The 27021-nt window shown below is 54.0% G+C and overlaps 1 protein-coding gene across 3 annotated transcripts in view; it reads left to right on the forward strand.

Annotated features, from left to right (window-relative positions):
• The window catches only part of Pde2a (phosphodiesterase 2A), a 104069-nt gene that overhangs the window by 14066 nt on the left and 62982 nt on the right, over window positions 1-27021 (forward strand). For 2 of the 3 annotated variants that reach the window (XM_045145480.1, XM_045145482.1), the window contains exon 2: window positions 19686-19755. In XM_045145480.1, coding sequence (XP_045001415.1) covers window positions 19686-19755 — 70 coding nt within the window. Of the gene's footprint in view, window positions 1-19593; window positions 19756-27021 lie in introns of those variants that run through there. The other variant, XM_045145481.1, reaches the window with a different exon arrangement.

Raw genomic sequence — 27021 nt, forward strand, 5'->3', positions numbered from 1 at the left:
GAAAAGAAGGGGGCCACTTTTGTTCCCCAGTTCTAGAACCAAATATTAAAGCAATTATGTAACTAGCAATAAATTACTTAAAGTAGTGAGTCACTCGGCTTAATTAGAGCGCAAGCAGGGAGGGATTAGGGTATTTTTAGAGCACACACCTCGCTCTCTCCTGTGGGGTAGCGGGGAGCCTCTGCAAGGTGGGGGTAGAAGAAGGGCTGGGAGCTCAGGGAAGCACCCCAGGTGTCTGCAAGGTGACAACAGCCTATCCTCTGCCCAACAGAAGCCCTAACCAATAGAGGGGTCAAGTCAGAGCTGCAGCAGGGGACAGCCAGGTCAGACTCAAACTCAACCTTGCAGTGGGGCTTTTTGGCAAAAGGGCAGGGACAGTAGTAGGGGGTGGGGGTCTGTGACCCACCTCTGCACTGAGCGTCAGACTCATCTGATTTTGAGCCCTGTCTTTTGCCAGTCCCTGGCTGCATGGCCTTGGACAGAGCCCCCCTGGATCACCCCATGGTTTTCCGTTTCCCCCCTGGAATGGGCATGCACCCATTGTGGGGACTGAGTGGGTTGGTGTTAATAGACCAAACGACGTCCCTTCCAGACCCGAGCTTTCGTAGGGTACGGATGAGATCTGTTTTGTAGCTACCATATTCATAGTTTCACTCAAAGGGCTGCGTATCCTGGGTGCTCAATAAATGGCTTGTGTGACCACGTTCCGATTTAGTTCCCATCTTTCTGCTCATAATGGATCCCCTTTCCCAAGGTCTTGTGAGTGAGGGAAGTAGAGTACGTGTGAAGTGACTCTGTTCTCCAGATCGTGGAGTGTGTGAATTCTAACAGGAAAAGGCTGACTTTGCAGGAGAAAAACCCTGAGAGCTCAGAACCGTGGACAGCTCCCATCAGCGTTGACAGAGCTGGTCTTTAACTGTGATGGGAAGGTCGGTCTATGACTCAGAGTGGGTGGGTGGGGGGTCACCAGCTCCATGTGATAGGGGGGACATCTGAACCCCCTTACCATCACTGCTGGGAGTTCATAAGATGTGGGGATAAAAGTGGGCGGGACATCGTGAAGGACTTCTGGAAGAGGGAATAGGATGGGCTGGAAGGATTCAGCCCAGATCATGCAAGCATTTGTGAGCATACTGACCTGAAAGTTCTATGACAGCGTTTGGTGGCTATGCATTGATGCCTGGTACATGCCTGCAGGAAGGAACACAACGTACAGCCTTGGAGGCACGAGACAGGACATCCTCTTGCCCTGTTCAAAGCTATGGGCTTAGACATACATTTACAAGAGGTGTGGGGAGCGGGGTTTCTCAGGGCCACCTCAGTGACCATGGGGATGGACTAACTTGGACAACAGCAGGTGTCGGGGAGAAGGTCTGAGCTCTGCCTCACCTGGATATTCAGAGCCTCATAGGCACAGCTGTGATGGAGTTTAATCCCTGTACCCCCCACCCCCAAAGCCTCAGGACTCCTGCTCAGAGTAGCTGCTTTGATCAGCTCTGACCAGCTCTCCTCACACCTCGCTGGCCTCCCAGAGCTCAGGCGATGAATTAGTGATGACTCCAGCATCACTATGACGACCGCGTGCTGCCCTTAGCCTCCACTGGTGCGGAGGCAGAGGCCAAAGACCCCTTTGGCTCTGGGTCTTTCTTTGTACTGCTGTGTGTAAAAGGCTGGGAGCCCCTGGGAGTGAGCAGAAGGGGGGTTTGTGGAGCCCAGGTCAGGTCATGGGGCTCCAGCTGCAGTGGACTCGAGTTGATGCAGATTGTGAGATCCAAAGGGACCTTGTGGACCCTTGTTTCTTTCATCCTCTTCTTTTCATTCCCCCCATCCTCCCTCACTTTTCTCCATTCCTTTTACTTTCTCCAAGATATTCCTATTTGAGCCCCTTCCCAGCTCTTTGGAATCAGACCCCGAGGAAGGGTGAAGACAGTCACAGCCTGGCTGAGGCTTCAGGGAAGGTGGTAGCCTGCAGGAAGGCCTGGTTTAGCTGTGCCAGCGGCTTTGTGGGGAAAGGAGGTGCTTCTGGCCTTGGTGAGCGAGGAGGAGGTTTCTTCATGGAGACCCCTGCTTCAGAGGGGAGACACTGAGAGATGAGGATCAGCCTGAGTATAGGATGCAGAGGATGTGAAGGCACCAAGGCTGGCAACAGACCTGGAGGCTGGGACGCAGTGAGGAGCTCATAGTTTGTCCCACATAGAAGAGCCTCATAGGTTTCTGTTGTCATTTGGGTTTTAACTTTAGTTATTAAAGAGAGAGGAGAAGCCGGGCGTGGTGGTGCACACCTTTAATCCCAGCACTTCGGACACAGAGGTAGGAGGATCACCGAGAGTTTGAGGCCACCCTGAGACTACATAGTGAATTCCAGGACAGCCTGACCTAGAGCGAAACCCTACCTTGAAAAAAAAAGAACCCCCCCCCAAAAAAAACAAAGAGAGAGACAGAGAGGAGAGAAAGACAGAATGAGAATGAAAGGGTGCACCAGGTCTCCTGCTGCTGCAAATGAACTCCAGACACACGTGTCACTTTGTACATCCAGCTTTATGTGGATACTGGGAAATCAAACCCAGGCCTTCAGGCTTTGTGAGCAAGTCCTTTAGCTGCTGAGATATCTCTCCAGCCCTTTTTTTGATTTTTTTAAGTAGGAAGATTCATTTTAGAGATGGGAAAACTGAGGCCCAGAGAGGGTAAGTGACTTCCCCAAGCTGATCACTAGAGACAGACAACTAGACAGACTATATGGGCTCTGTTTAGGCCCTTTTAGACCCCAGCCAGGAGCTCTTGGCCCAGGCTAGCTAGCAGGCCAGGATTCGGATGACGTGGCTCTGCACTTGAATGACATTTGCACAGACAAGAGCAGTGGTGAGGGTCCAGCCCAGGTGCTGGGAGGTGGTGATGTGGTTTCCAAGGAAGGGCCTGGAAATCAGAGCCTTGACTAAGATCAGGAAGGGATTAGAATCTGAAATGAACAGAAGCTGGATCTTGAAGATCCCAGACCAGACTCTGTGCTATGCCTCCTTCCTCCTCACTGCCCACCCCCCTGGGGACTTTTGGCAAAGCTGGTCACAAGGTGAGGGCATCCCTGATCACTTCATGTTCTCCTTATGGTGACATTCCTGTCCCCTAAGCCTAAAGCTGAGGCTGAAAGAGGCCTTAGCCCCATTGCCCTGATGAATAAACTGAGGTCTCAAGGTAACAGTGACTGGTTCAGATTTACAAGAGGGCAGAGATTGGGCTCTGTCTGTTTGCCTAGCCCTGGGCTTGTCTACACGTCCCTCACTTTGCCTCGCCCCATTCCAATGTGTAGTGCTGCTGGGGCCTGCCAGCCTTGATGGATGGCCCCTCAGCTCAGCCTCCCTCTCATCCCTCTCCGGATGCTGGGCTGTTAGCCTCCTAATCACCAGTCCTGTCTGGTGGCCACCTAGCCATTCATCTCCCCCTACATCCTTGCTCAGCACAGGTGGTTTTTTTTTTTTTTTTGCTGTGTGGGGATGTGGGGATACAGAAAGACCCTCCTCTGAAGCTGAGCTGAGAGTCCAGCTGCAGCCCCCACTTTAGAAGGCTTCATATTTAAGGAGCATTGTCTGTACCCCTTTGCTAGGGTGCTAGAAATCTTTCCCAGGCCTCTCTCTAAAGGGCTTCCACACATCCGCACCCATACATGCTCACGGGCAAACTAATAAACGCTTTTGTGTATGGGAAGATACTGTATGTAAAACACCGCATCAGAGCATGTATGCTCTCATTCACCCATTGCTTGGGTTCCATTGCTGATCCCATTGCGTAGATAAAGAAAACGAGGCCCGGAGAGGTCAGATGACCTGCACAGAGCGTAGATGCAGGAACGGGAAGGGCTGGCGTTGAAGTGGGCGAGTGCGGCTCACACCTTGTGTTCACAGCTTCTGCTCCGCTGGCTTGCCTGGGCAAGGCATGCATGAACATGGTTTGTCATATCCCTTGCAGCCTCCGTCCACGAGGGCCAGCTTCCAGACGAGTCTGGGGAATGTTAGGCTGCAGAAGGGGCAGAGAGGCCGCTTCCAGGCTCTCCCTGTGGTTGTGATACTGACTGGCTGTGACACGAGGGTGCATGTAAGAGGCAGCCTCCAGGGAGAAGGCAGGAGAGGCTGGGAGACAGATCGATCATCCCTTCAGCCTTGCCTTCCAGGAACTGGGGCCCAGGGGAAGGCGGCGCCGTGGGTCGATTTCCTGGACTGTAGCCCAGACCCAGTGTAGAGTATATGGGGTGAAGCGCCCCACCTGCCACTGCCCCCGCCCCAGGTCGCTGCTCCTGCCTCCCACTGCCAGGCCCACACCTTCCCCTGACTCCCTGTTGCCCCCCACCATGACCACTGTGGACGCGAGAACCAAACCCGCAATTCCCGGGTAGCACTGGCCCCTGCTGCGTGTCATGGGGGCTACCCTGTGGTGGTGACTGTGGAGGTAGGAGGGCGGCGGGGACCCCAGAAGCTGTTGGGGGGTGAGGCCAACGCAGCTCCTGGTCTCCACAGACAGTTTAATGAGATAATGAATGTCAAGTGCTCCACAGCACAGGACCCATAGTAGACACTTAATGAGTCTTTGTCTTGGTCCTTTCATAGGCATTTGGACAGAGGGAGACCAAGAGGGGTGCATGGGCACCTCCGAGGGCAGTGAGCTTCCAGAGGCAGCCTTTTGTACCCTGCATAGTATCAATCCCAGGAATAATTAGCCCAGGTGTGAGGTGGACATTAGCGTCTGATGGGATCTGGCTAAGTAAGTGCTGCCAGCTCTTTTAAAATTAATTAATTAGACTATTTGTGTGTGGGTGTACATGTCATGTATTTTGATCATATTCACGCCTACTGCCTTCTTTTTTCCCTTCCTACTTCCACTGAACCTTTCTTTCTATTTTGTCCCCCCTCCCCTTTTTTTTTTTTTCAAGGTAGAATCTCGCTCTAGCCCAGGCCGACCTGGAATTCACTGTGTAGCCTGAGGGTGGCCTCGAACTCACAGTGAGCCTCCTACCTCAGCCTTCCCAGTGCTGGGATGGAAGGTGTGCGCCACCAGCCATCACACCCGGGTTGATGCCCTTTTTGTTTGGTGACCCGCTGAAGTTAGTTAGGGTTGTTTGCATGAGCATGGGTGGGGGTTATTTACTGTAACATGGACAACTTGTGCCCGTGGTGACACCACTGGAGACACGTGTCCCCTTCCCCTAGCAGCAATCATCGACTGCACTAGCTCTCCACAGGGAGGTGTGGGCCTCCTGAGCCCCTTCCCCATCCAGGACAATCACGTGCAGGCCTTGTGCAGGTAAACCCAGCTGCTGTGAGTTCATGATCCCATCGTGTGCGGGGACAACAAGATTGGTGACAGGGCTGGAGAGATGGCTTAGCGGTTAAGCGCTTGCCTGTGAAGCCTAAGGACCCCGGTTCGAGGCTCGGTTCCCTGGGACCCACGTTAGCCAGTTGCACAAGGGGGCGCACGCGTCTGGAGTTCGTTTGCAGTGGCTGGAAGCCCTGGTGCGCCCATTCTCTCTCTCTCTCCCTGTATCTGTCTTTCTCTCTGTGTCTGTCACTCTCAAATAAATAAATAAAAAATTAAAAAGAAAAAAAGATTGGTGACAGCCCCACTTCCTTCCTGGAAGGTGCTCCTGAGCACACTGGGGTCACTCCCCTCTTGGCTGTCTCCTCCCAGCCTCCCAGAGACCTTCCATCCTGCACTGACTTTGGTGGGGGGGGGGGGAGGCATAGGTTAGACTTAAGAGCTGGCTTCTGGGGGTAGTTTAGGCAAACATTTTCCTTCTGGGATCCCAGTCTCCCACGTCTGTGCCCCAGGTACAGCAAGGGTTAAATGAGGTGCTGTTTGTCAGGGATCTTCTCCGGGACCCTGGGAGGTCAGGCTGCCCCGCCTTCCTCACTGTCCTGAGATGGGCAGCTGTGTTTGTCTCTCTACCAGGCCACCTGCTTCATCCTCAGTCCCCAGCCCACCCCCCACCCCAACCCCCCCGACACAGGGCCTGTTATAGAGGAAGAGGGAAGAAAACCTCCACGCTGAGGGCTATGCCCCCATCTTAGGCTCTGTCATCTTGCACACTTTGGCAGGGGACAAATGTGCCTCACACGCGGAGCCTCCGTGGGCAGCTGAAGTGTGCTGACTTGGGGTAGGGAACGCGCTGGCGGAGTCTAGGCTGGCTTCTCAGGGCCCGGCTCCTGCTCTTTCAGAAACTGCCTTCGTATCCAAACCTGTCCCCATCCCTGTCCCGAGAGGGAGGAGAGGTGTGGAGACCCGAGTAGTCTCTCCGCTAAGCCCACGTCCTGGAGGAGAGGCCAGTGTGGTGGGGTAGTGATATAAGGCTGGTGATGCCAGTGGCACTAATGGACAGAGGGGGGGGGAGGGAGAGAGGGGGACAGAAAGGCTCAGGTCTGGGGACAGCTGGGGACTCTGGTGGCTTCAGTGTTCTTGTCCCCCAACTTCTGCCCTCTGGTCCCTGGTGCTGTCTGCTTTGCCTCGTGGTCTTGTCCGCATTGGCCTGTCTGCCCCTCTGTTCCCAGTTCTCTTCTTTTATTACTGCCTCCTGCCTCAGGCTTATCTACTCCTGTCATGCGTCCATCCATCTCTGTCACTCCCTCGCGGCTCTTCGCCGCTCTCTGGCACCCCGCCCTGGAGCTGGGTGCTGGCTCCTCCCCACCTCTGGTCTCCAGCCCAGCTTCTGCGTCTGACCGGCTCCGGGCCGCTCCCGCCTCCCCGCACCTGTCTCCCGATGGCGTCCCTGCCTTTCCATCTGGACTCGCTCTGCCCATCTCTTCATGCTTCTCTGCCCAGTCTCCGGGTCTCGTCCCTCAGGCGCTGCCCTCTCTCTCTGCCCCCTTCCGCCACTTACTAGCCCCACAAAGCTCTCTAGACACAGGGCGCGGATGAAGTCTGACCCCTGCTTCTTGCCAGCTGCCTGTGAAGCCCCTGACAATGGCTCCCGCTCCCTGGCCATGCCTCGTTGCTAGGCCATGGGCTGGCAGCACCTGGCTTCCATAGCGACGGGTGCTTAGAAACCAAGCACCACATCTCCCAGTCCCCCGATGGGAGCCTGCGGCCGATCGAGTGACTTTGGATCAATCAGGGAGTGTGGCTGCCTCCAGCTTAGGAAGGCAAGACAAGCCAGGACCACGGTCACCGCTTTCCGGAGCTCGGGGACCACGGATGTTGGACAAGATACTGGTGTGACCCTAAAATCATGGAGGGAGGCCCCCCCAGCTCTTCTCCCAGGAGTCAGCCTGATGGAACAGGCAGGAGCTTGAGATCCAAGAAGGGCCAGGAAGGGGAACATTCTACCATTTCTAGCTGCGTGACTTCAGACAATGACGCTGGTTCCAGTGACTATAAAAAAGGGAGCACAGTGAGCTGGCCTGTACTTACCAGTGGTCTCTTGTTGTTTAACTGGCAGAGGGGAGTGAAGGCTCCCCAGGCACGGGGCATGGTGCAGGCAAGGTGGCGAGGCTGGGGCATACCTCCACATGCGGGGGGCTTGGTGAGGGCAGCGGCCATACCTAGTTGTGGGTGCAGCAACCTGGCGGGGGTCCTAGCGGGGTAGAGGAACTTGGTCTCCTGTGGGAGGTGGGGTCTTGCCAAGTACCAAGGGCTGGCTGGAGCAGATTTTCTCCAGCCTTCGGGGCTCCTAGAGTGGTGCATTCGTTTCTTGTATCTGTGACCATCTACCTCCAAGAAGTGCTGTAAGGGACGGAGGGTTTCTGTACGCTTACAGTTTGAGACTACACGGGTCGTGGGCAGGGAAGGCATAGTGACAGTCAGAAGGCGGAGAGCCGTGAATGCTGTGGCTCGGCTCCCTTTCTCCTTTTTTTTAAAAAAAAATTATTTATTTATTTATTTGAGAGAGAGGCAGAAAGACCGAGAGAGGCAGAGAAGTTGAGAGAGAAAGAGAGAGACAGAGAGGGAGAAATGGGTATGCCAGGGCCTCCAGCCACTGCAAATGAACTGCAGACGCACGTGCCGCCTTGTGCATCTGGTTTCACATGGGTGCTGGGGAAGTGAACCCGGGGTCCTTAGGCTTTGCAGGCAAGCGCCTTAACCACTGAGCCAGCTGTCCAGCCTCTACTCCCCTTTTTATACCTCAGTTTACCGAATCTAGAATCTCCCTCGCAGAACTGCCCAGGGGTTTGTTTCCACTGGGATTCTAAATTCCACTGATGACAGATCAGCCATCACGGGTGGCGAAGCCGCATGCTGTCCTCCAGCCTGTTTTCCGCTGCTCCCTGCCTCTGCCCTGTCACTGGGTCCTAGGAATTTGGTGGCTCCGGCTGGCTCTTTCTCCCCACCAGGCATTCCTCACTGAGGCCACCCAACTGGTCTCTTAGACCACGGCGTGTCCACTGAAGGACCTGCAATGCCGCGGTACAGATGAGGAAATTGAGTCCGGAGTGGGAGAGGCTCCTTAATCTTGGCCCCTCTTACAGGCACTTCTATGCTTCTCAAGTGTGTGGCACTGGAGGCCAGTGTCCGGGCACTGGGCACTGAGCTGGGGTGGGTTTGGGGAAAGCACGAGAGCCGGCAGGCCCATGTCTCTTGGGCAAGTGGCTAAACATCCTGGGGCCAAACCATGGGCGCTGACTCTCTGTGGGGACTTGGATGCGGGCCAGGGACCAAGGACGGTGAGCACCCTCCTTTCCTGAGCTGCCGTGTGTGCCTAGCTCTGTGCTTGGGTCCCCAGGCCTCCGGTCATTCTTCCCGACATCCTTCCCAGGAAGACCAGCCGACCCCTGAGTGAAGAAACAGTTGCATGGGTGCTTGTCTAAGGTGAGGCAGCAGCGGAGGGGGAGTTGGGGCGGAGGGCCTCTCCTTGTCCTGGCGCCCTCTCAGTGTCTCTGCGCTCCTGGGCTCTCCGGGGCTCCCAACCCCACCTAGGAGGGGCATGTTCATTTCCAGGGACTTCCGCAGTTACACGTCCCTGTTATTCACGGAGACTTGAGCCCACAGGCAAGCAGGCTCCACGACCCACGGAAGCCATCATGGGGGAGTCCTAGAGTGCTGTGTGTGTGCTTGGCGTTGAACATAATATAATGGTAGGATTTTGGACTCCAGTTATATTCCAGGCCCTAGAGTTCATAGGATGTGAGTAGCATGGACTCTTTGAATTTTCTTCTTTTTTCTTTTATCTATTTATTTAGAGAGAATGAGAAAGACAAATGGCGGGGGGGGGGAGGGGGTAGAGACAGAGAGAGAGAGAGAACAGGGGCACCAGGGCCTCTAGCCACTGTAAACAAACTCCAGACGCATGTGTCACCTTGTACATCTGGCTTTACGTGGGTATTGGGGAATCGAACTCAGGCCTCTCTGCTTTGCCAACAAGCGGCTTAACTGCTGAGCCATCTCTCCAGGCCCTGAATGTTCTTAGGACATGCGGTTGTGGAAATTCTGGGAGCCTTAAAGTCACAGACTTGAGGCCTTCCTGAAAAATGGTTTCTGCGTTGGCAGAAAGCTGTCAGAGCATGGGGCTTTGGGCTTTCTTGCCTTGGTTTCTGTGATAGTCTCAACTCTGGACGGCTGTGGAGTCAGTGTCTGTAGAGGGGAGACAGGTTGGTTACTGGTTGCAGCCTGAGGTGCCTCTGGAGCAGGTCCAGCCCAGGAGTAGCAGCTATTTAGGTGGAATGGGGCAGGGCTGTGGACAGCCAACCTTGGCTGAGGACCAGTTTGCCTCTTCACCCAGCACCCTGGCAGCCTGGGCTCTGGAAGCAACATCTCCTGGGGAGGGAATCAAAACCAGGCCTCCTGGCCCTATACACTGGAGAATGTGAGGTACCATGAAGAGAAGAGGGAAGGGGGTCAAGAGAGCTTTCTCTTTAAATTTTTTTCTTTGTTTATCTACAGGGAGAGAGAGAGAGGGAGAGAGAGAGAGAGAGAGAGAAGAGACAAAGAGAACGAGCACACCAGGGCCTCCAGACTCCAGATGCATGCACAACTTTGTGCATGTGCCTTTATGTGGGAACTGGGGCATTGGACTGGGATCATTAGGCTTTGTAGGCAAGCTCCTTAACTGCTGAACCATCTCTCCAGCCCACGAAGAGAGCTTTTATCTGTGTGGGCAGGATCATGGGAGATGAGAGCTTGGTGGGGCTCAGTGAGGGACAGGGGACTTTTTTGATGGCTGGGGCCAAGGAAGCCAGGGCTTTGTGCGGGTCCCTGGGCTCCATGAGGCAGTGTGGTCCAGGGAATATTGATTCAGAGGTTCTCCAGCTTGCCAGGGTACTGTGCCAGGTCCCCAGGATGATGGCTAGGGTCAGGTGCCAGAGCACTTTGAAGTCTCTTGCTGACCTGGGTTACACCAGAACCCAGAGTGTCTTCTTCCCAGGTTTGCCCAAGGCTGTTGGGAAGACCACTCTTGCAGTCAGGTTGGCATTGTTGGCAGAAAACACTGGACCCAGAGCAGCTTGTGGGGAAAAGAGGTTTATTTTGGCTTACAGGCCCAAGGGGAAGCTCCATGATGGCAGGGGCAAATGATGTCCTGAGCAGCGGGTGGACATCACCTCCTGGCCAACATCAGGTGGACAACAGCAACAGGAGAGTGTGCCAAACACTGGCAAGGGGAAACTGGCTATAACACCCATAAGCCGGTCCCCAGCAATACACTGTCTCCAGGAGGTGCTAATTCCCAAATCTCCATCAGCTGCGAACCTAGCATTCGGAACACCTGAGTTTATGCGGGACACCTGACTCAAACCAGCACAACCACTATGGCTATTCTGAACACTAGGGTCTGTTTCTTCTCTGGCCTGGTTCCCTTCCTGCTTCACACATGAAGCAGGGTCTCAGGAGAGTCAGGTTGACAGGATGACATTATGGGGGGACACATCCAACACAGAAAGGGGGTAGTTGGGAAGAGATGAGTTTGCTGTTCCTGGGAGCATCCAAGCAGGGACTAGGTAGCCAGTCAGAGTGACTTCAGAAAGGGATTTGATGGGGGGGGGGGGTGACAGCATAGACAGTCCCACCTTCCACACATGCCTAAGCCTCAAAGACAGGGTCGCCACCCCCTGGGCTTTGATGTGCTCCAGGTTTTACTGCCTGTCCTTAGCCCCTTGCTGGGCATAGGCCCTTGGGGCTGCCTTGGACGTGATCTTGGCCTATTAGGCACCCAGTCTGATGGGGGAGGCACATGGAGACACAAGACCCATTGAAGAAAGCTGAACAGGCTGGGAATAAGGTTCTAGCCCAGATCCCTGGATGTGGCTTTGAGCAATGCTAGACTGAGCCTTATCCTAGAGGCTGGGACACAGTGAGCAAAACAAACAAAGAAACAAAATGTCCTGATCTCTAAAGCACAGTTGAGGGGTGGGGCTACCTCTAGAGAGATGAGAGGTGCTAATAATGTGGGGCGTATGGCCAGGGCACAGTATGGGCACCACGCAGGGAGGCTTTGCCAGGGCCTAAGAATCTGGCCGGGCTTCCAGGCCAGGAGGCGTGTGCTGTCTGGGTCCTGTGGGCAGTGGTGTGCCATATGGGTGCGAGTGAGGCTGAGGCTGAGCTGGGTGTGAGAGAGATGCCCACAGCAGGACTGGGCAACAGGGAAGTGGAGGTGCTCAGGTAGTGTCCACCTGTGCCCGTGTGTGTGTGTGTGTGTGTGTGTGTGTGCGCGCGTGCACGCTCTGGAAAAAAAATATATGTCTTTGGAAAGACTGATAATGCATAGGTGTGTGGGAGTATGACTTTGGGGGTTCAGGGAATCCTTAAGAAAGGATCTCTGGGGCTGTAGATACTGAGGTCGGAGGTGTCCCCTGAACTAGAACCCCATGCGTTCCCTTCCTCCTAAAGGTTCATGGCATCTGCTATCTGCTACCTATGAGACAATATGGATGCAAATGACATGGAAATGGATGAGACTTGTGCATGAACTTCCCCATGTCCTCTCACCCCTGGCTCCAGTTCACTCAGTCTTTGTCCTTTGTGAATCAGAGCCACTGCCAAAGCTCTGGGGACAGGCCAGCAAACCCCAAGCTTAAACCCATACCGTCTCCAACACCTGCCTGTGATCCGCTCCTCTCGCTGCAAGGCCCACTGACACCTATATCTGGCGGCACAGCCCGTGGACACACAGACATGGGCTTCGACTAGTGGCCATGGGCAGCATCACGACTGGGTGCGAACTTACACACTTGCACACATATCTACACTTCAATGCATACACATGCCTTACACACGTATTGCATATTACACATTGCACATGAATATGTGCATGCATACACACTCGAACACAGACACATGCCTGTTTGTGCACATGCACATGCACACTCCTGTATGCACAAGCGTATCCATGTACACACACACCACAAGTTCAAGAAGTAATGCACACTGTTACAAAGATGCCAACTTGTAATTACGTGTACATGATCACATCTGAGTGCCGTGCCTTGTGCGCATACACACACACACACACACAGCCTGCTTAGGATGGCCCTGCCTAGGCATATACCTACACCCCCTCCAGCACTGGGTTCTCAGGACAGGGTCCAGTAACAGCAGAACCCACAGAGATGCCAGCTTTCTTTGGGAAGGCACTCAAACTATTCCTGTGTGGAATCCCCAAAAGAGGACCATGGGGTCCCCTTTCAGTTCATGGTCTCCATCCTGAAGAGCCTTTCTCCCGTGTTGGAATCTGGTTCTTGTGCACTCCCCTTGGCCTGGCATGCCTGGGCAGGCCTGTCTGCCCAGGAGAGCTGCAGAAGTTCTGCCCAGCAAGGCCTGCCTGGGTCCTGCCTCCCTCTACCTCAGCTGCCTAAACCCTGGAGAGAAGAAGAATGATTTGGCTGCTATTGAGAAGTCTGAGGCCAGAGAGGGTCAGAATGCTTCCTGAGGTCACCCAGGGAAGGTTTGAGCCTCCAAGAGTATGATCATGGCCCCAACCAGGATAGATGGGTGCCAGGCAGCAAACAGGCTCACTCAGCAGGGGACTGGGAGATGGGAGCAGATGTAGGCTCTATCCACCACTCACGGGAGATGGAGAGATGTTGGGATAGAAAGCATCCTTTGGCCAGGCATGGTGGCGCACGCCTTTAATCCCAGCACTGGGGAGGCAGAGATAGGAGGATCACCGTGAGTTCGAGGTCACCCTGAGACTCCATAGTGAATTCCAGGTCAGCTTGAGCTAGAGTGAGACTCTACCTTGAAAACAAAACAAAACAAAACAAAACAAAACAAAACAAAACAAAACAAAACAAAACAAAACGCATCTTTTGACTTAACCACACTTCCCTGAGTACCATGGTATTCTCTGCCTGGGCAGAGTGGAAGCACAGGGAGAGAACAAGAAGTCCCTGCCTTTGTTTGGGGGAAGGAGGGTTACAGATGTATGAGGACAGGAAGAGGTGATGTCAACTGGGGACATGTCGGTGGGCGCTGAGTGTAAATGTGTGTGCACGTGTGTCTGTGAGTGTGCACCCAGGTGTGTGAAAGCCAGCTCCCTGTGGATGACTGGGAAGATTTGCCTTGTTCAAAATCTTTTATTTTTCAAGTTAGGGTCTCACTCTAACCCAGGCTGACCTGGAATTCACTATGTAGTCTCAGGGTGGCCTTGAACTCACGGCGATCCTCCTACCTCTGCCTCCCGAGTGCTGGGATTAAAGGAGTGTGCCCCCACGCCTGGCTCAAATTCATTTTTATCCTCCATATCTGGCATGGAGTAAGTTCTCAACCCAAGTTTGGGCAAGAGGAATGAAGACACAAGTTCTGCTGACAGGCTCCGCGCCCTTGGAGAGGTTTGGCACATAGGAGGGGAACTGGTTGAGTGAAGGCAGGAAGGTTGAGAGAAGCCACAAGTTCAGGGTCGGGTGAGGAGGCGGGCAGGGCTGATGGCAAGTGGAGGTGGGTGGAGGTGCAGAAGCCACCTGGGGAGAGCCTTGAGTGCCATCCTGAGCGTCTGTTCTGTCACCTTGGATGCTGGGGAGTCGTGAGTGGGGGGCACGTGGGAGTGGCCATAGTGGCATCCCTGGGTGGGGTGTCGTGTTCTAGGCACGGATGCTCCCACGGTGTGACAGATCACTGGCTACGAAGTTGCTAACCTGGCCTATAGTTCTTCCTGACCAGTCAGCTGAACCCTGACAATGTCTGTGACTCTGGGATTCTCATTTTCTTATGGGTGACATGGGGGCCCAAGCAGCACTTTGGGTGGAAGTCTTGGGTAAGTGCGAGGGCCCACGCTGGCATTACTATAGAAACAAGGCAGTGCAGGACCTTGCAGGGGACTGAGGAGGGGTGCGCCCAGTACTCAGGCTGAGAAGGTCTCACATGAGTCACCTTAATCTGAAATACCCAGTCTGGGATTTGACCTGGTATGGATCAAGTGGCTCCTAAGGCAGGGAGATAGGGACAGATGGCCAGAGGGGCTGGGGACGTCGGGGACTTTGCTTCCTGGTGTCGAAGATGAGGGAAAGCAATGGAGACTGGGGGCCTTGAACTTTCAGTCACCGCATTGTTTGGGACAAAAACAGAGCTTGGGAAGTCCACTTTTCTTTCTTTCTTTTTAAAATATATTTTTATTTATTTATTTACTTATTTGAGAGAGAAAAAGAGGCAGAGAGAAAGAGAGAGAGAGAGAATGGGCACGCCAGGGCCTCCAGCCACTGCAAAAGAACTCCAGCCGCTTGCGCCCCCTTGTGCATCTGGCTGACGTGGGTCCTGGAGAGTTGAACCGGGATCCTTTGGCTTTGCAGGCAAACTCCTTAAGAGCTAAGCCATCCCTCCAGCCCCAAATCCACTTTTCTCATCTGCCTTTGCTCAAGCAGCAAGGCACGAGTTCAAGGCTCAGGTTGTACATCAGACAGCTGCTGATATACATGACTATGGGCAGTTTACTTTTAGTCTCTGTGCCTTAGTGTCCCTCATCTGCAAAATGTGGCTTATAGAAGATCCTGCCTCACATCATTGTTGACAAAAGAAAATACGAGGTGCATAGTAAGTGAAGGCTCACTACATGTTGAGCAGACCCCTCATCCCCAACTGTGCACAGCTCTCAGGGGCCACTCTGACCCTTGTTTCCACAGGATGGGGATCAGCCCATGGGGTAAGATGATCTATCCAGGGCTTGCAGACCAGGTACCAAGTTGGAAGCATCTGGAAACATTAAAATATTGTGGGAGTCAGGTGTGGGAGTAATCCTGTCATCCCAGCACTTGAAAGATGGAGGCAGGGAGATCAAGAGTTCAAGGTTATCTTCAGCTACATAGTGAATTGAGGCCAGCCTAGGTCACATGAGACCCTTTTTCAAAAAATCAAAACCAAGTCAGGTGCGGTGGCACAAACCTTTAATCCCATCACTCCGGAGGTAGAGCGGATAGGAGGATCACTGTGGGTTGGAGGCCACCTTGAGAATACATAGTGAATTCCAGGTCAGCCTGGGCTACAGTGAAACCCTACCTTGAAAAACCAGAAGAAAAAAAAAAGACAAAAACAAAAAAATGGGAGCTGGAGAGATGGTTTAGCAGCTGAGGTGCTGATCTGTGAAGCCTAAGGGCCCAGGTTTCATTCCCCAGGACCCACATAAGCCAGATGCACAAAGTGGTACATGCATCTGGGGTTCGTTTGCAGTGGCTGGAGGCTCTGGTGCACCTATTCTCTCTCTGTATCTGTCTCTTTCTCTCTCTCAAATAAATAAATACATAAAAATATTTTTAAAAAGTCAAAATCAAACCAAGCCCCCCCCCCCCCCGAAAACAAAACCCTATGCGGGTTTCCTGTGGGTATTAGCACATGAAAAGCTCCCAGGACGTGGCAAGGGAAGGCGAGGAATAGCAAGGGGCCACCAATGTAGAGCTGGGTGGGTGAGGGCTGGGGTCTTGTGGGAGATGAGAGCCAGCTTTGAAGGAGTGTCACTTCCGAGCTGTGGCAGCTTGGCAAGGGCTTTCTCCTGGCAACCTGGCAGAGTCTTGGTTTCTCCTCTGGGAAAGGCTGGTTGGGGAATTTCAAGGACTTCATGAGAGGACACAGCCTAACAAACACCCAAAGAAACAGAGTTGTGGGCTGGGCAGCTCGCTCGGTCCGTGCCATGCCTGCTGTGTGTGAGGACTTCAGTTAGACACCAGCACCCGCGTAGGAAGCCAGGCATGGCACCGTGTATCTGTAATGCCAGTGCTGGGAGGTGGGGAAGGGAAGATTCCTAGGGCTTGCTGGCTATCTAGCCTAGACAAGTTAGCGAGCTCTAGGTTCGTTGTGAGACCCTGTCTCAAAACATAAGGTAGGGGGCTGGAGAGATGGCTTAGCGGTTAAGCACTTGCTTGTGAAGCCTAAGGACCCCAGTTCAAGGTTCGATTCTCCAGACCCTGGTTCAGGGTTCGATTCTCCAGGACCCACGTTAGCCAGATGCACAAGGGGGCGCACACATCTGGAGTTCCTTTGCAGTGGCTGGAGGCCCTGGCGCGCCCATTCTCCCTCTCTTTCTCTCTCTCTGTCTGTCACTCTCAAATAAATAAGAAATGAACAACAAAAAAAAAGTTTAAAAACATAAGGTAGGAAAGCGATTAAGAAGATGCTTGACATTGACCCCTGAACCCCACATGCACATGTAGTACATGCACCCCCACACAAATATTGACACACAGAAAAGGACCAAAAAAAAGACATTTGCTTGTTTATTGAAAATAGTGGTCTCCATCATAATAAGAGGAAAAGATGATGACATCAAAAGAAAAGAGACTGGTTGTGAGGGGGAGGGGATATGATGGAGAGTGGAGGCTTCAAAGGAAAAGTGGGGGGAGGGAATTACTATGGGTTATTGTCTACAATTATGGAAGTTGTCAATAAAAATAAATAAATAAATAAATAGGGCTGGAGAGACGGCTTAGCGGTTAAGGCACTTGCCTGTTAAGCCAAAGGACCTAGGTTCAACTCTCCAGGACCCACGTAAGCCAGATGCACAAGGGGGTGCATGCATCTGGAGTTCGTTTGTAGTGGCTGGGAGGCCCTGATGTGCCCATCCCCCCACCTGCCTAATTCTGTCTCTCTCTCAAATAAATAAATAAAAATAAAAATATTAAATAAATAAGTAAATAAAAAGAAAGTAGAAGTCTAATATAGATGGAGAAATTGAGGTCTAGAGGTGCCCAGGCAGGTACAGTGGCCTGCCCAGAATCTCAAAGCAAATCTATGACACAGTTGAGACTCACTCAGGCCCTCTGAGGAATGCTCAGATCTGAAAACCTGACACAGAATCTCACCGAGTTGGGGTGACATAGAAACACACGCTGGGAACCCCTCCACTTGACTGAGCTGCAGCGTGAGAGATAGGATAGAAGAAATGACTTCTTAGCCAGGCATGGTGGCTCCCCGTTTAACTTCAGCACGGAGGTCGGAGGATGGCCGTGGATTCGAGGCCAGTCTGGGCAACAGATTGAATTCCAGGTCAGCCTGGGCTAGAGTGAGATGACGGTGGTGCTAGTCTGGGCTAGCTCTTGACTACAGGGCTGAGATCGGCTCCTCTGGAGAAGAGGTCATTGTAGGCAGTGACCATGAATGTACTTCCCAGGCAACTGGTGACATGTGCTCAAGACAGACCAAGAGGTTTGTGTGGCAGGCCCCGCCCTTTTACAAGGGAGCCAGAAAAGAGGAGGGAGGCCTTTGGGGCGGGGGGGGGGCACGAAGCTTCACACATCATAGCCTGTGTCTTGTTCTCCACAGTGTTAATAAGTAGGACAAAGTGCCCTACTTGGAAGATGCAAAATATCGTGGATTTGACCCAGATCACTTCAAGTTCCCAGACCCAACTCCCTCACACATAGGAGCCACCCAGACTACCTCCCTCCTAAGCGTGGGGCAGGAGGACCCCAGACTACTAAGGGGGTATCTAGGAAACACCTTCCGGAGGTAGAGGCCTCCAAGTGGCCCCTGAATGGTGAACAGGCCAAAAGGACCCTGGGGGACATTGGCAGTGTGGGGGGGGGGCCCTGGCAGAGGCCAAGAGTGAGAGTGAGGCAGCGGCTGGCTGAGTAGAGTGTAAAGGTGTGTGTGTGTGTGTGTGTGTGTGCGCGCGCGCGTGTGTCAGAGCTGGATCCACAAGTCAGGGCTGAGTTGGAGGAAAGTCTGGCATGGCTGAGGGCTTGGGTTTTATCGTGCACTGGTAAGGAGTCAATGAAGGCGTTTGAGCAGGGGACGATGCGCATGCATAGCCGTGCCTCAGAAAGGAAAGGCAGGAATATTCTTGTGTGGAAGGTCACCTCCTGAACTATCGGGTCGGCCAGAACTCTGCTGACCTTGTACCAGGTGCCTGGACTGTGTCCAGGACTGGGCTCAGTGACTCAACATTGAGGAAATTGCTCCCCGGGGGGAAAAGGGCCCAGATGAATCACGCCAGTGAGGTGGGGAGGCTGGGGGCTCACTGAGTCACCCTCCAAGAGCTGGGGAGGGGGAAGTACGGAGAGCGGCGGTGCAGTGCAAAGGGGGGGGGTGCGGTATTCAGGTAAGGCCACATCAAGAACTTTCAGGAGGCTATCCCCTATCTGTTCGGGAAGATCCTGTGAGGGAGATGGGACAACTGAGACTCAGCAAGGTAGGGAGGGGATTTGGCCAAGGTCATGCAGCAAGTCTCAGGCAAAAGCCAGAAAAGATCCAAATTCGCCTTTCGGTGCAGACACATTCCACATCTCAGCCGGCTGTCATGTAAGTGGAGGCTGGGGACCAGGTTAGTCTAGGCAGCGTTGGCCCCCCCACACCAGGCAGGACCCCCCTCTATCCCTCCAGCCAACTGCAACTGGGGTCGGCTGCACAGCCACATTAGGACACCAGGGGGCGCAGGAGGGTCGCGCCCGCAGCCAGCGCCTGAGCACCGAGGCCGCTCTGCGGAGAAACGCGCTCGGGGTTTGCGGGTCCCACCGCGGAACTGCAAGACTGCATGGCCCCAGAGGCTTGCAACCCTCTCCAACCCCGGTGAAGGCCGATGCAGACCTGCCGGTCCATTTTTGGGGACCCAGTGCCCTCCACTCCCCCACCGCCGGGCCCAGCGCTTAGGAAGGAGGGGGGTGCGCCTGTGTTTGGGGTGCGCACGTGTCTTCCTTGCAGATCAGTTACTGCTCCGGGGGTTCGTCCGTTTTGGAGCGACCTCTAAAATTCCTCCTTCGCGTGCCCAAACCTCCTGGATCGGACCGAGAGGAGCGAGCTCAGGGCTCCGGGACTGTATCCGAGGTCCCTTTCCAGGGCCCCCTTTCTCCGCCCCCCCCCCCCCGCCCCACAACCTCTTCCAGCAGTGCGCTGGTCTCGGCTGGCCATGGGCTTCTTGCCTCTCCCATCCCGGGGGAGGGGTTCGTCCCCCAGGACACCAAATGTGGGAAGAGGATGAGGATGCGATGCGACAGGGAGCGGGGCTCTGGGAAGCGACACCTGCCAGGAGCGGAGATGCAGCAGGAGGATGACAGTCGAGGCGGACACGGAGCCACGCGGGGGACTTGGGGGTGGGGGGCGGTGAACACTACTAACATCTGACCGTCTAGAAGAGTCTCGGGAGGGGACAGGTCCGAGCTGAGAGGCGCTGTCCCCAGGGGCGGCGGGGGGGGGGAGGAGAGGTGGGCGGGGCCTGCGGCCGGGGGCGGGGCCGGGGCGGAGCCGGCGAGGCTGTCGCGGACGCTCTGACCGAGCTCAACGGCCGGGGCCGGCGGGCGGGCGGCTGCGAGTATGGTCCTGGTTCTGCACCACATCCTCATCGCTGTTGTCCAATTCCTCAGGCGGGGCCAGCAGGTCTTCCTCAAGCCGGACGAGCCACCTCCGCCGCAGCCATGCGCCGACATCCTGCAGGTAGGGCTCCCCCCCCAAAACACACACACACACACACACACACACACACACACACACGCACGCACACCTCCATTCTGGGAATAGAGGAGAAACCCGGGGTGTCCGGCAAGCAGCCTGGCCACGGCCGGGGTCCCCTGCGGAGCGTGCGGTCGCGGGCTCCGCGCTCCACCTTCCTCTGAAGCCCTTCGACACTTGTCGGGGAGTCGGGGTGGTGGTGGGGGACCCCTTCCCTTAGTTCTGAACCGCACCCCCTTGCTGGGACCGGGGACTGCAGCCGCTTCAAGGCGGGGAGGGGGGGACGACTATAAGTCTCCAGCTCAGAGCCCAGATGCCGCCGCCGTAGACTCTGCATCTCGTTTGAGTACGGAACCTCACCCCAAATCCTGGAACTCAGTCCACAGTGGGACCCCAGTCCACACCGACTTCTCTGTACAAGTCTAGTGTCCCCTTCCCCCAGGTGAATGGGGGACCCTCCCCCTCCCTTGCTCAACCCTCTGGTCCAACCACTCACTGCACGGAGCAGACTCCAGGCGCACGTGCACCACCTAAACCCTTAATAGTAAGGACCCCACCCCAAGACCCCCCCAACCTCAGCTGCCCCACCCCACCCCATCCCTAGTCAAGTCTCTTCAGTTCAGTTCTCAACTCCCACCCTAGTTGAAGGTTCAAACCACTGGGCTTCTCTCTCTTCCTGTAAAGGACCCCTGCATAGGAGACCCCCCCCCCCCCCGTTTCTTCTTGCTGCTGTCCCTTACATTTCCTCTGGGGTGTGACAGTCTTGTTTTGTTATCCTGGCTTCTCCTCAACACCTGGGCTCACTGTCCCTGTGTCTCCCCTGTTGCAATTCTGTTTGGCTTCCGGGGGGGGGGGGGGAAGGGCTGCCCACTTCTCTCGGTCTGTTTAGCCCCTTCACTTTCTCTAGGTCTCTGTCTTTCTTCTAGGATCTTCTGTGGTCATAGCTTCTTCATACCTGCCTCTACTTTGGGCTGAGGAGTGGGGGTGGGTGGGGGACGGGCTCAGGACAGGGCGTGGGGCGGACTCAAGTCCTTGAGGATGCTGCCCTGGAGGGGTGCCCCGGATATGAAGCAGGTGGGGAATCACAAGGCGTGACAGTAACACTCGTAACTTATAAGCCCCTTGTGCCTGAAGCAGCGAGGCTTTGGCTCTGGAGAGAGAGAGAGAGAGAGAGGAAGAGGGAGAGACTGTGACCTGGTGTCCACCACCTGTGGTACAAGCTGTCCAGGGCCCAGTGAGTCTGAGGTGTGTGTGTGGGGGGGTGTTTCTGAGTACATGTATCATGGGCTAGGTGTCATGGGTTGCGTGTGCCTTGTGTGTGGTCATATTGTGCTGTGCCATGTGTGATGGCATCGTGATGAGCGGATGGGGGTTGTGAGTGTCTATGGTGTCTCATGCTGGGATGGCTGGGGAAGCGGAGTTGGGAATGTAACGTGTGTGTGTGTGTGTGTGTGTGTGTGTGTGTGTGTGTGGTTGTGGGTCTGTTATGGCAGTGTGGCGTTGTTGCAAGGGCCACATGCATGTTGAGAATCACCTCTGTGGATGTGGACGTCATTTGTTTTGCTGTGTGTAGCCAGGAAGAGCCCTGGTGGGGCTTTTTGATTTTATGAGAGAGGAGTGGGGGGGGCGGTGTATGTCTGAGGGTTCTGGAAGCCCACTGGATGGCTTAGCGTCACTGAAGAACATCGTGGCTTTGCCTGGGGGCCTATATTTGGATCTGTAGGTTGGAGTTTGGATGCCATGCGTTTGTGTGGGGACTCTAGACAACTCTGGACAAGAAAGGATGCGCCAGGGCCAAGGTGTCCAGTTAACCAAGGAGTCAGCTGGCCGGCTGTGTGGGGAGGGGACAGGAGGAGGCAATATTGTCTGTGCTGAGGGGGGCTCATGTGTCCACAGATGTGACATTTTGGTATGTCATTAGGTGTACACATTACCTATGCAGAAGGCGTCTGCATGTGTCTCTGTATCTGAGCTCTGTGTGTGTGCGTGTGTGTGTGCGTGTGGAAGTTAATTGGATGCATGTGTCTGTGGTTAGGAGGCAAGTGTGAGGTACATGGCAGGAGACAGGGTGTGAGTGTGGTGTGAAGTGTGGGTGTGTGAGCTGTGTGACTTTTCAGTGCGAGGTTTGAGTTCTGTGATCTTTTCTCCCTGTGGGGTGTGTGTGTGAGAGAGAGAGAGAGATGAGCAGAGTGTGAGGCAAGTCCAGTGAGTTAGGGGGTGCCTACAGAGGCAGTAAGCTGAGGGCTGGTAAGGAAGTGTATGCATAAGGTGTGTGTGGTCGGGGGAAAGAGGCCTGTTATGCTTGGCTGTGTGCGGGATACAGCAGGTGCCCCTAAGTGTTTATGGGGTGACGTATGTGTGCAGGGAGGGTTTAGCTGTCTTCCTGTCTTTGCTTCCCTCCCAGTCAGGTCCCTAGAGATGCCCTTGCCTGCCTACCCTTTACCCTTCGTCCTCCTCACTTTGACCAAAGCCTTTGTCTTGAGTTTCCGGCTTAGCTAGCACTGGACAGGCGGCCGGCCCGTGATGTCGCAGTCTGGGAACCTTTGTTCCCTTTTATTTATTTTTTTTCCTTAGCCTGTCCCATGTTTTGGGGCCAGGGTTTAGAGGAGGTGGGGAGAGGATACATGTGTCAACAAGATCGCTGTGTTTACTACCAGGTTACAGAAGGAATGGACTGGCCATGGCCATGAGGCTGGGTTTCTCTGTGGGTACCTCTTCATGCCCAAACAGCCCAGGCCAGGCTTAGAGTTGGGCAAGTCTGCCAACCACATGATCTGAGGACTGGGGTGCCCAGTCTTCTTTCCAGATCACATCATCCATCTGAGGAGCGCTGAGCAGCCCAGCCCATGGTCCTCCCCATGTTTGATGGGGGATAATCAAGAAGGCCTCAGTCTATGTTGACCTTTATTGACCCCACTTCTCATGGAGGAGGAACAGACCCTGTGAGATTTTCTGGGAGGAGAGAGATCAAAGGGAAGACGACATGGGCCATAATCTTTGGAGACCCTATAATCTGATGGACGAGGTCCCAGGGAGTTTGGGATCCAGGTCATAGCCTCCAGAGAAAGCTCTGGAAAAGCACTCCTTAAGCAGCCGCCCAACAGACATTGGGGAGCATCAATGTCTAGGACTTCTAAGGTTGGAGGCACCAAGACGCTCGCAGTGAGCCAGGTCAGGGCTGGAGCTACTGTTTCCATATCCCCTTCCAGAAGGTTCGAATGAGTGAGCTTGAGCTGGGCCTGGGAGGGGATGTGGGGTGAGCAGGGAAGTGTAGCCCGGAGTGCAGGATGAGTGTGTCCCAACTGCAAAAGCAGCACTGCCTAGCTTCGGATGGCCACACCTTGGCCTCCAGCCTTCCCGGGCTTGCATGCCACCCTTTTCCATGCCAGTCCCTTTGGACAGAACCATTGTCATGTTGGCATCACCTTCACCACCCTTTAGGTACTCCCAACAGTTCCACAGCCCTTAGATGAAAAACCATCTCACTTACCAGGTCAACTCATACATTTGTCTACATGTTGTTGTTGTTGGTTTTTATTTTTAATATTTATTTATTTGAGAGAGCAAGAGAGAGAGAGAGAGAATGGGCATGCCAGGGCCTCTACCCACTGCAGATGAACTCTAGATGCCTGTGCCACCATGTGCCATCTGGCTTACATGGGCTCTGGGGAATCAAACCTGGGTCCTTAGGTTTCGCAGGCAAGAGCTTCAACCACTAAGCCTTCTCTCCAGCCCCCTACGTGTTTTCATGGAGCCCTTGCTGTGTGTCAGACAAGCATGATTTTACATGCTGGCGTCCTTACACAGCTTTTTCACCCTCTGTGTGCAACCGCCCCTACCTCCCTGGCCTGGGGAAGCTGCCCCCCCCTTAAATGTTTCTCCTAGCCTAAACTGTACCCGTTCTGGTCCCCTTTGTGCATCCCACTGGGTTCTGACTCTGGTCCTGAGCTGAGCTTGGCTCTGAGCTAATATCAGATGCGTACAACTGCCCTGGAGTGTTGACAACCCGGCTGTCAGCAGAGAAACTGAGGGTCTGAGCAGGAAGGGGGCCTTAAAGCAGTGTCCTTTGGCTGGAGAGATGGCTTAGTGGTTAAGGCGCTTGAGAGCAAAGCCAAAAGACCACAGTTCAGTTCCCCGGGACCCATGTAAGCCAGATGCACAAAGCAGCACACGCATCCGGAGTTCGTTTGCAGTGACCAGAGGCCCTGGTGCACCCATTCTCTCTTCCTCTTTCTCTCTCCCTGTCTCTCTCTCTTAAATCAATAAAAATAAAATATCTTAGAGCCGGGCGTGGTTGCATACGCTTTTAATCTCAGCACTCAGGAGGCGGAGGTAGGAGGATCGCCGTGAGCTGGGAGGCCACCCTGAGACTCCACAGTGAATTCCAGGTCAGCGTGAGCTAGAGTGAGACCCTACCCTACCTTAAAAAAACAAATAATAATAAATAAGTAAAATAATGATAATAAAATAAAATAACAAAAAAATGTATTGAAAACTAGCATTCTCATTAAAACCAGCATCCTTACCACATCCTCCTCTTATCCTGAGACTGACAGAATCAGATGACGGGTCCAGGGCTCACAGCACGTGGCAAAGCTGGTAGCACTGATCAGCCCTCCTGGCCATCCGGCCGGGCCCTGGCCCCAGTACCATGCTGTTCCCTGGCTGGCCTCCATGCTGCCTGTGGCGGGTAAATGATTATTAATGACCCCCCCTGGCAAGGAGACAGGAAATGCTTTCCCAGCCACAGCTGGGGCACTACTCCCTGCCAGCCCCAGTCAGCCATGTCTACCCTGGCCACCGTGTGGACATCACGGACACTGTCTGCCTTCCTCCTACGGCTCTGCTCCGCTTGCCCATCCACCTCCCTGACTTTGACCTCTCAGGGGTAACGGAAAAAACAGAGACAGAGCTCGCTTCCACATCCCTGCTGCTCGCCACTTTCTTCAGCCTGACTCATCTCAACCTCCTTCCTTGCCCCAAACAAGCCAGAAGTGGTCTCTCCTGCAGCCCGACCTGCATGCATGGCCAGGCTCCGCAGTGGCCAGCTCTCCTATGGGCTCAGGGAGCGCTGAATTTCCTCCACTCTCGCGGCTGTCTCTGGTCCCCTAGGCCCGGTCTGCGTGTTTTCTGTAGCCTCTTCCCTCTCCAGCGTAGTCCTGGGGTTCTCATCTCTTCTAAGTGCCCCCTCTTCCCTGCCTGTCCTAGCCACACCCTGTATACTGCTGGGCCTTGGTAAGTAGAAGCTGTACCAATGAGAAGAGTAGGTGAAATGAAGAAGAAATAGGCCTTGGGCTGGAGAGAGATGGCGTAACAGTTAAGGCGCTTGCCTGCAAAGCCTAAGGACCCAGGTTCGATTCCCCAGGACCCACATAAGCCTGATGCACAAGGTGGTGCTTGTATCTGGAGTTCGTTTGCAGTGGCTAGAGGCCTTGGTGCACCCATTTTCTCTATCTGCCTCTCTCTCTTTCTCTCTGTTTGGTTTTGTGAGGTAGTATCTCACTCTAGCCCAGGCTGACCTGGAATTCACTATGTAGTCTCAGGGTAGCTTTGAACTCATGGCGATCTTCCTACCTCTGACTCCCAAGTGCTGGGATTAAAGGCGTGCACCACCATGTATGGCTTCTTTCTCTCTCAAATAAATAAATAAATAAATAAATCACATATTTAAAAGAAAAAGAAATAGGCCTTAAAGTTCTCTATACCTTCCCCCAAGTCTGAGCAACATGGTGTCACCTGACCTGTGGCAGGTAGCTCAGATCTGACGCCAGGGCTAAGTGGGACAGGAACAGAGGCAGAGGCTGATGCTGGCAGAGTGCGTGGCCAGGAAGATGGCCAGGGAGTCAGGAGTGGGATCCTTCATTCATTTTGGCAGTGGAGGAGGGGCAAGTTGGAAGAGCCAACTGGAGGAGACAAATCGGAAATCTGAGTGCAATCTGAGTGAAATCTGAGGACACCTGACAAGCAGGGAAAAGGGGGCATGATGACTGTGATCAATCCCCTGTTGGTGGCAGACAGAGGGAGGCCTTATTTATTTTATTTAATTTATTTTTTTTTTGAGGTAGGGTCTCAGTCTAGTTCAGACTAACCTGGAATTCACTATGGAGTCTCAGGGCGGCCTTGAACTCACGGTGATCCTCCTACCTCTGCCTCCCGAGTACTGGGATTAAAGGCGTGCGCCACCACGCCCGGCTTATTTTATTTTTAATTTGTATTTATTTATTTGAGGTATATACAGAAAGAGGCAAACAGAGAGAAAGAGAGAGGGTGCACCAGGGCTTCCTGCCACTGTAAACAAATTCTAGATGCACGTGCCACTTTGTGTATCTGGCTTTATGTGGGTACTGGGGAATCAAACCCAGGCTGACCACCGAGCCGCCTCTCCAGCCCTGCATCCTGGATTCTTGAGGTGGCTGGGTTAGTGGGGATGGGTGTATGTGTGTATGGCGTGAAGCATCAGGAGATGTGGCTGCTGAGGCTGACAGGAGCCAAACTGTACAGGACTGACATCCCAGGTGGAGGATTTTGGATATTTTCCAGGAAGCAGCATGAGGGGAGGAATGAGAAGAAGGGATAAGATGATCAGGTCTGTGTGTGTGAAGGAGCTCTCTAGGTCATGGGGTGGAGACTGAGGCCTAGGCGGGTGTGTTCCGGGCCAGGGGTTATGAGGCCTGGACAGGGTAAGGCCAGAGGGGAGGGGACTAAGTGGGATGGGTGGAGGAGGGCACTGGTCACTTGCAGAGAGGGAGGGCAGGGACAGGAGTGAGCCACTCACCTCCGAGCGCTCAGGAGGGAAGACTGTGTTGTGCGTCTCTCCGTGGACAGAGAGGTCTATGGAAAAGCCAGCAGGTCACTAGCTTTGAGGCTATCCAGTGACCTGGACCCTCCTCGGGGCTGGCTGTGTCCTCATCCGTAGGTGGGAACTTGAGATCTGCCCTGGGCAGAGTGTACGGAACTCAAAAAAAAAAAAAAAAAAAAAAAACCAAGCTGCAAAATGCAATCCTTAATAAAATTCAAATCCAAAAATGTATGAGCGCATTCCAAAACGAGTAGCAATGTAAATTTATGAAAATGCTAAACGTCCATGATCCTCCTCATGCAAACTGTGTACTTCCCCGAGACTTCAGATCCCATCCGGCTTCCTTGAAGCTATCTCTGATGTGGGCCCCTCGGGACCACAGCCTCTCTGTTCTAGGGATCCTGCCCTTCCCTCCCAGCTGGTGCCCAGTGGTGGGACCAGGTTGCTTCACC

Source organism: Jaculus jaculus, chromosome 3 (assembly GCF_020740685.1).
Source record: "Jaculus jaculus isolate mJacJac1 chromosome 3, mJacJac1.mat.Y.cur, whole genome shotgun sequence".
Lineage (NCBI taxonomy): Eukaryota > Metazoa > Chordata > Mammalia > Rodentia > Dipodidae > Jaculus > Jaculus jaculus.